Here is a 9,647-nt window from a genome sequence, read left to right on the forward strand (position 1 = left end):
ATTTTTAAGACTATAAGATCATAAGGCATAGGAGCACAATTAGGCCACTTGGTGCGCAGAGTCTGTTCTGCCAGTCCATCATGGCTGATGTATCTCTCAATCCCAATCTCTTGCTTTCTCCCCGTAACCTTTAAACGCCCTGACTAATCAAGAACCTACCAACCTACACTTTAAAAAATACTCGATGATTTGGCCTCCAGAGCTGTCTATGTCATGGTCCGGTCCGTGAAGTCTGTATTCCGGTTCACGGTCCAGTCCATCGACCCTTGCTTCAGGTTTTCCTGTCTATCCTGTTTCTGTTCTTGTTGAGCTCTAATTGAGGCAGCTGATGCTCGTTGGGGCTGGCTGCATAAATACCTCCAGAGACCAGCGTGTGGCTGCTGGATTGTTCTTGTCCTTACTCCTTGTATCCCTTCCTCTGCCTTCTGTTTCCTCGCCTGAAGCCCTGCCTTGTCTTGCCGGTAACTCTCGCCTTGCCTGGAGTTCTCATCTCGCCTTGCTTTGCCAGAAGCCTTGCCTTGTCTTGCCGGTAACTCTCGCCTCACCTGAAGTTCTTGTCTCGCCTTGCATTGCCTGAAGCCTTGCCTTGCCTTGTTGGTAACTCTCGCCCCGTCTCGCCTGCAGTCTTATCCTGGAGCCACCCTGTACCTAGCTCCTTTCCTGTCCCTTGCCTCTGCCCAGGTAAGCCAGTCCGTCTTGCCGTTACCTGCGGTTGGTTCTGTCCCTTCCTGTCCCTTGCCTCCGTCGGGTAAGCCAGGCCACCTTGCCGTTACCTGCGGTTGGTTCTGTCCCTTCCTGTCCCTTGCCTCCGTCGGGTAAGCCAGGCCGTCTTGCCATTACCTGCGGTTAGTTCTGTCCCTTCCTGTCCCATGCCTCCGTCGGGTGGTGATCCGCACCCTGCCCAGGAGTACCGTGCCCTGCCCAGGAGAACCGTGCCCTGCCCAGGAGGAGCCTGCCTAGCCTCAAGCCTGAAGACTCCAGCCTCCTGCCTAGCCTCAAGCCTGAAGACTCCAACCTCCTGCCTAGCCTCAAGCCTGAAGGCTCCAGCCTCCTGCCTAGCCTCAAGCCTGAAGGCTCCAGCCTCCTGCCTCCTGCCAAGCCTCGCCTCAAGTCTCTAGCCTCTAGCCTCAAGCCTCAAGCTGAAGACTCCAGCCTCTTCCGGCCTGCCTGCCAAGCCTCGTCCTTGCCTAGTTTTGGGGTCAGAGCCAGAGGCAAGACCCAGGTACTAGGTCCTTGTCAAGTCTCTGGCTCGGAGTCCAAGCCCGGGCTCCTAGCTCTCTTGTCCAGTCCTGCTCTGGGTTCCCAGTTTTCGTGTCCATGTCCTTGCCCTCAGCCTGCATCCTAGTCCTGTCCCTAGTACTTCAGTGTCTGTGTCTTGCACTTGGGTCCGTTCCCAGCCACCGCCTTATGACAGTCTATGGCAATGAATTCCACAGATTCACCACCATCTAGCTAAAGAAATACCTTCTCGTCTCTGTTCTAAATGGACGTTCCTCTATTCTGAGGCTGTATCCTCCGGTTCTAGACTCCATCACTAGGGAAAACATCCTCTCCACCTCCACTCTTTCTGGGTTTCAATAGCATCCCTCCACATTCTTCTGAAGTCCAGCGAGTACAGGCCCAGAGCCATCAAATGCTCCTCATACAGTAACCTTTTTATTCCCGGAATCATTCTGAAGTTCCTCTGGACCCTCTCTAATGCCCACACATCTTTTCTTAAATAAGGGCTCAAAACTGCTCACAATACTCCAAGTACAGTCTGACCAATTCTTTATAAAGCCTCAGCATCATATCCTTGCTTTTAGGATATTTTCTAGTTCACTCGAAATGAATCCTAACATAGCATTATCCTTCCTTACCACCAACTCAACTGCTAGTTTAGCTTTAGAGAATCCTGCTCAAGGACTCCCAAGTCCCTTTGCACTGCTGATTTTTGAATTTTCTTCCTATTTAGAAAATAGTATCTGCCTTTATTCCTTCTTCCAGATTACATGACAATACACTTCCCTACACTTTACTTCTTTGCCTATTCTCCCAAACTGTCTAACTCATCCTGCTTCCTCAACACCATTTGTCCCTGCATCTATCTCTGTATCATCTGCAAAGTCGGCCACAAAGCCATCAATTCCGTCATTCATTTCATTGACATATAACGTGAAAAGAAGAGATCCCAGTACCGACCCTTGCTGAACTCCATTAGTCACCAGCATCCAATCAGAATAGGCCCCCTTTATTTTCACTCTTTGCCTCCTGCCAGTCAATCAATCTTGTATCTATGCTCGTATCTTTCCCGTAATGCCATGGGTTTTTATCCTGTTCAGCTGCTTCATCTCCGGCACCTTGTCCAAGGCGCTCTGTAAATCCAGGTAAACCACACCCAGTGACTCTTTATCTACCTTCCCTGTTACTTCCTCAAAGAATTTCCAACAAATCTGTCAGACAATATTTCCACTTAAGAAAATGACGCTGAATTTAGTTTACCTTATCACATGCCTCCAAATACCGTGAAAACCTTATCCTTAATAATGGACTCCAGCATCTTTCAGATAGCTGAATTGTGACTGACTGTCTGTAGGATTCTGGTGTTTTAATCCAAGGTTCTTTAAGAAGTCAGGAAAGAAGCACAAAACTTGTTGCACAATTGATCTCTGGAGAGCTGATGGAAAAATCTATAGATAAGTATCAACCAATTAGAAATCACATATTCAATACTGCAATACCAAATTAACCAATACAAAAGCATTTATTCACTTAATACAGAACAAAGAAGCTTCTAGAATTATAATTTGTATCTTTACTAGAGCAGGGTCCCAATCTTTTTTATGTCATGGATAACTGCAATTAATTAACAGACCCCAGGTTGGGAACTAATGCACTAAAGGCATATTAAACTGTTTAAGAGCTACTTAAATACAAGCAGATAATTAATTGTTAAACTGCAAGGAAAATAACAATTAAACAGCCTAATCTAAGAATTAATGAGTTGGATCCAACATGGCCAATAATTTCCTTTGTTCTGCCTCCCCTCCTTCTTAAAGAGTGGAGTGATATTTACCATTTTCTGTTCCACTGAAACTATTCCAGAATCCACTGATTCTTGAGAGATCATTACTAATGCCTCCACAATCTCTTAGCTATCTCTTTCAGAGCCCTGGTGTGTAGTCCATTTGGTCCAGGTGACTTATTTACTATCAGAGCTTTCAGCTTTCCAAGCACCTTCCTAGTAAGAGCAAATGCACTCACTTCTGTTCCCTGACACTCTCAAATTTCTGGCATACTGCTAGTGTTTTCCACAATGAAGACTGACAAAAAATACTTATTAAATCTGTCCACCATTTCTGTTTCCCCATTACTACCTCTCCAGGGTAATTTTCCAATGGACCAATATACACTCTCGTCTCTCTTTTACACTTTATATATCTGTAAGAACCTTTGGTTTTTTTTATGTTATTGGCTACTTTCATATTTCTTCTGTGTTCTCCTTATGCATTTTTGGTTGACTTCTGTTGGCAATAGTTGATTTATCCTCCCATTAGATTGCTCCTGCATTTAGGGGATGCATTTATCCTGCACTTCTAAATTGCCCCCCAGAACCCCCAGCCATTGCCATTCTGCTATCACTGATAGTGTCTCCTTGCAATCAACTTTGTCCAGCTCCTGTCTCATGTTTCTGTAGTTCATTTTACTCCACAGTAATACTGATATATCTGACCTTATCTTCTCCCTCTCAAACTGCAGGGTGAATTCTATCACATTATGATCACTGTTTCCTGAAGGTTTCTTTACCTTAAGCTCTATAATCAAATCTGGTTCATTACACAACACCCAATCCAGATTTGCCTTTCCCCTAGTGGACTCAACCACAAGTTTCTCTAAGAAACCATAGGCATTCTGTGAATTCCTTTCCTTGGGATCCAGCACAACCTAATTTTCCCAATCTATCGGCATTTTGTAGCATCTCCCATATTACATGCCCTTCTATCTCTCAATTTATGTCCCACACCCTGGCTACTGTAACTCCTGACATGATCTCTAACTGTGCTACCATATCTACATTATTCTGCACACTATGTGCGTTCAGATATAACACCATCAGTCCTGTATTCATCACCTTTTACATTTTTGCCCCATGCTACACTTCAAAACATCCTACTGACTGAAATTTTGCCCTATCCTTCCTCAAAAACTCAGTACACAATGTATCCATTTGTGTGCCAACTGTCCCATCCTCAGCCCTATCACTTTGGTTCCCACCCCACCCGCCCCCGCCGTATTAGTTTTAAACCCTCCCCAACTGCACTAGCAGACCTGCCCGCAAGGGTATTGGTCACTCTCAGATTCAGGGGTTACCCATCCTTTTTTGTACAGGTCATACCTTCCCCAGAAGAGATCATAATGATCCAGAAATCTGAAACCTACCCCCTGCACCATTCCTTCAGCCACTCATTCATTGTACTATCATCTTATTTCTGCCCCGACTAGCATGGGGTAGGGGAATAATCCAGAGATTACTACCTTGGAGGTCCTGCTCGTCGACCTCTTCCAACTCCCTGTACTTACTGCGCAGGACCACTTCCCCCTTTCTGTCTATGTCATTGGTGCCAATGTACACTACGACCTCACGTTGCTCATCCTTCCTCTAGCTACAGAATATACACAACTCTGAGAGCTTGGACCTTAGCAGTTGGGAGGCAGCACAACATCCTGGCTTATCTTTTGAGGCCACAAAATCTCCTGTCCTTAACCACTGAGTTTCCTATCACTACTGCACTACCTGACTTTACTCTTCCCTGCTGTGTGTTCGTGCCAGCCACAATGCCTCTGGCCTGATGGCTGCTGCTCAGCCCTGATAGGTCACCACCCCAGCAGTATCCAAACCTTTTGTGAGGAGAATGACGACAGGGGAACCCTGTACTGACTGTTTACTCCCGTTTCTTCTCCTGATGTTCACCCATCTACCAACTGAAGCCTGTTCTCTGGGTGCGATCACCTCAGTAAAAGTTTCATCTATGAGGTTTTCAAACATCCCGGATGGTCCTGAGTCCAGCCAGCTCTAGTTTCTTGACCTTGTCAGTCAGGAGCTGAAGTTGTGTGCACTTCCTGCAGATGTAGTTATCAGGGATACTGTTAGGTACCCTGAGATCCCACATCTCACAGGAGCAGCATTCCACTGTCTGAATAACCATCCTGCAAACACATCTAACTTCTCAAGCTAAGTTCCAGCCTGTGCCTGTTCTTGTCAAAGCCTGACCACTCTAACACTGGCCCACTCTAACACTGGCCCACTCACATAATGGTCACTTTTTACAATGGCTGCTCCACTTACCCCTGCCTTGCTTCTTTTAATGGCCCCTGCTGAATGCCTAAATGATAGAGATGATTGCAACCCACCAAGACGTTCTGAAAGTCCTTGAGCTCTTTTGAAACCTCAGAGCTTCACCAGCAATCCAACCCCTCATGATGATTGCAGCCAACCGAAATGATCCTCCTCTTCATGGATGAGATAGGTGTGTAAGAAACTTCACAGGCACCCAGGCGGTCTTTGTTGCAAGAGGACCTAAAAGACTCCTCATGAGCCTCATAAATCTGAGCATTACGTTACTGTGAAAGTGGCCCTCAAGCACATTTATGGCATCATAAAAGTTTAGTTATCTGTCTGACAGATTAACGCAGAGCTCTCAGTGAAAGGTCATCTTTTTTTCTCAACATCCTACCTTTGTATATATTCCATCTGATAAATGTCCTCTCTCATAGTTTGTCATTGACCATTATAGTTGGAAATTCCTTAACTCAAGAATGCACTCCATCTTCTCTTCACTTCCACAGATATTGCTCGACCTGCTGAGTTCATCCCGCAGATTGCTTGTTGCCTCAGTCGATTCTTCATCAGCTCATGGACGGCAAATGGATCATGAGCACGTGCTGCCGTTGCAGGCTTCTCTAACACTGCAGCCACACACTGACCATATGACCACTAACACCCCACCTCACAAATACAAGTAGAACCTCACTCACTCAACATCAAGATATCCGAGGTCACCACATTGGTCAGTTCCATCTGTACTTTCAGCCTCCATGAGACGTCCATTCTTAATCCATCACAGCTTTATCGGGGCCACACTGTCTTAAAGCTTGGATCTTGGGATAAGAACTATCCCAGTCTCAAGTGGTTACTTATCCAATAGTTCCCAATACTGCAGACAAAAGCAATCATAACCATGCCATTCCTGTGAGCTAAGTGGCAACAAAACAGGACTGATTGAGATTTCTTTGTTAGCACCCCACATCTGTGAGCCAGCCTGTTCTCCCGCTGATTCTATATCCTATTCTGCTGCCCAACCAGAATGGCCCCTCTCCTTCTTGCCGACATTAAACAGGTGAAGGAGAAACAATAGAGTGAGGACAAAAGCCATGAAAATCTCACTGGGTGGCAAGTAGACTACGGAACAGACTACCAGAGAAAGTTGTTGAGGCAACGCTCAAGCGTAATTTGGATTAGTACATGGATGGGGAGGTCTTAAAGGAACATGGACCAAACACAGGCAAATGAGGCTTACACCATTTGCAGCATGGATCAGTTGGGGTGAAGGACCTGTTCCAATGCTATTTTAATCTGCAGTTATAAGAGGGCAAGAAGCCATTCAGTCCACTCCATCAGCACTTTCCCTTTGTACAGTATCTGACCCTGGAACTAGTCCTATGCTTACCAATTGCTGGGGCAGTTTCACTACCTTGCATGCAGGAACCAGTAATGATTTCTAGATACCCATTTCCCTGAGACAGAATGTCGACTTTGTCTTCTATAAACAGTAGGTAGCAACAGCATTTCCTACATTCAGCAAGGCATTGCAACAAAAATATGCTCAAAAATTAAAAAAAAATCACGTTGGATAAATTGAGCTATCATTACCCCAATGCTTTGGAAAGAAATGTTATTCCTTCACTTTTAGCGTTCCACACTGTCTCACCTTAAAGTAACCTCATGGGCTGAAATTTCTTCATTTTTAGAAGCTCTTCTCATGAAGAAATCTTAAAGATCTTCAAGTGCTCACTTAAAGGCACAGGTATGTATTTAGGATCAAAACGATATGAAGAACCGGGGCTATTCAATGAGGTTGGAAATGCATTTTGCTTCATACAGATTCAATGGGATACTTGAGTATCAGTTGTGAATGGTCATTGCTTCACTTGGTTAAGGTACCTTCAGCCTCATGGTCTTATTTGAAACTGCATCCAAACTCATTGGAATATTAATTTCTACAATAACAGATCTAATGTTCTGTGTTTTCCACATCAGACTGGAAACTGAAGCACTCAGAGATCCTATGGTGCCACAAAGCTGATACAAATGATTTCCATCAACTCCCCTCCACCACTTGATTTTTCCACTGACCTGTGCACCGGGAGCAATATGCAGCAGCCATTTAACCAATCAGCTTTTAGGATGTAGTTAGAAAGTGGGACACTCAGAGGAAGCCCATATCATCTCAGGGAGAACAGGCAAACTCCACACAGATAGCAGCCAAAGTCAGGATCAAACCTGGGTTTCTGGAACTCTACCAGGTGCACCACTTTGCTGCCCCATAACTGAAAATTCAAACATTTAATGGAAGTCCTTTAGACAATACCAAATCCAGCAGAGACCTTCATACCACTAATCAACAGAATCATGTTTGTGATTGAGCTAAATATCTGAGGTCTGTTGAGCTAGAACTTTGAGTTGTAGATGTAACAGGTCTCTATTCAGCACAAGCAGATGCACAGGGAGAAACCTGGTGACGGAACCTGTTAGAGGGATAGAAATGATCTAACGGACTTATTAGTCACTGCACACTGCGAGAATGAGCTTTGGCAGTGGTGGCTTTGTCACTTTGGAACAGACCAAACAAAACAGAAAACTTCATACTGAATTCTCAGTGAAACCAATGGAACCACAAAATACATATCAATCCAGTGACGTAAGCAATGGAGTATCACTCTAGAAGAAGACTTTGCTAGAAGCCTCCTAATAAAAATCTTCATGGACATTCTTCAGACATTGAGTTTCCTCTAGATTCCATCAGATAAGCTGGAACACTTAATACTAGACCTGCAGTGAAGAAGTTTAGACAGTTTTTGCTAAGGAACACACAGAAAATTCTGAGGAAACTCAATAAGTCAGACAGGAACTATGGAAGGAAGACAACAGCTGATCTTTTGGAACAAATGAGTCCTGATGAAGGTTCTTGGCCTGAAACATCGACTATCTACTCCGTCCCATAATGCTGTCTGACTTTCTGAGTTCCTTCAGCATTTTCTGCATGATGCTCAAAATTTCCAGCACCTGCTGAATCTCTTGTGTTTCTAATTTTCGTTCAGTGAGTGCTCTATCCAATCTACTACTTAAATTGAAGTAGATTAGAATACTTCTTATAACAAACTGATTCACTTGTGAAAACTACATTATGCATTGGCAATAAGTTATTTATGAGGCCAGCAAACAAGTTCTTCAGACCACACCAAATATAACAAAGTGGTTCAGACAATAATTACAATGAACTTCAAAGAGCCACTTCTCACATTCTCTGAACATCAACATTTACCAGAGAGGAAGCAGATGAAGCAATGCTGTATAACAATTTGATTCATTTGATAAAATTGCTTTTTACGTTGAGAGTGAGTATTGCAGATCATTATTATAGTTTCCTTTAGACACCATCAAATAAAATAGGTTACTTCATACGATGGTTGCAATCCATATCTCGCATCAAATGATGTTCTAAACAATTAAGTTTTGCCTTATACTGAAAGTAATGTAGATGCAAATCAAATTCACATTCAAATTGAAAGTGAAAGTCAAATTCAAAGAGCTGGGCAAAGGTACAGGAGAGGTAGGAAGAAAAACTTTTAGCATAGAGTGATTATAATCTACACAACCAGTACGAGTGGTGGGGATGGAATCAATCAAGGCCTTCAAAAGTATATCCAATAGCAATGAAGATAATGGTCAGGGAATGGACGGGAGGAAATGCTGTTTGAGGAGCCAACATGAACATTATACTGTGTGCCATGTTTCTGATTGTATCTGTCCCACGGACAAATTATATACCTTGAGGATCCTTGCCAAGGATCTACTGGAGTACCTCAGATGGATTCTCAGAATACAAGGATGAAGATGATGCAGTTGTCTTGAAAGGTCCATGAAAATGCAATTTATTTTCCTGTATAATTGAATCCTAACTTTATCCCTTTGCTATGTTACACCCCCTCAAACACACACACACACACACACACACACACACACACACTGAGGTAAACTAAAGGATTCACGGATGCCAGGAACAGCTTGCTCAAGAACACTGCCTAGTCTCCAAACTTCCAGGACACTGTTTTCCAAACCTCACATCTCTTCGCCACAGAAAACCCTTTCCTGCAATTTTGTGCAGTCACTTAATCTGCCTCAGTCCAGCTGGAACTGAACACACCTTTTTTCCAGATATCGTTTTGATATGAAGGTGTTCAGCCCATTGAGTCTCGCTTGAACCTCTGAGTAACCGGATTACCGTATAATTTTTCATCAAACCTATATTCTCACATCCACATCAACCCTACCATCGACACTCTGGAGAGTTGATTTGACATGTGGGAGGAAACTGAGACACTGGTCA

The 9,647-nt window shown here is 43.9% G+C and overlaps 1 protein-coding gene across 1 annotated transcript in view; it reads left to right on the forward strand.

The window, feature by feature from the left end:
• LOC140188542 (uncharacterized) overlaps positions 1-9,286 on the forward strand; it is a 33,767-nt gene extending 24,481 nt beyond the window's left edge. Inside the window, exon 5 of the mRNA XM_072244927.1 lies at positions 5,827-9,286. Coding sequence (XP_072101028.1) covers positions 5,827-5,915 — 89 coding nt within the window. The 3' untranslated portion in view covers positions 5,916-9,286. The remainder of the gene's footprint in view (positions 1-5,826) is intronic.
• The last annotated feature ends 361 nt before the right edge of the window (positions 9,287-9,647 follow it).

This window comes from Mobula birostris, chromosome 27 (assembly GCF_030028105.1).
Source record: "Mobula birostris isolate sMobBir1 chromosome 27, sMobBir1.hap1, whole genome shotgun sequence".
In the NCBI taxonomy this organism is placed as follows: domain Eukaryota; kingdom Metazoa; phylum Chordata; class Chondrichthyes; order Myliobatiformes; family Myliobatidae; genus Mobula; species Mobula birostris.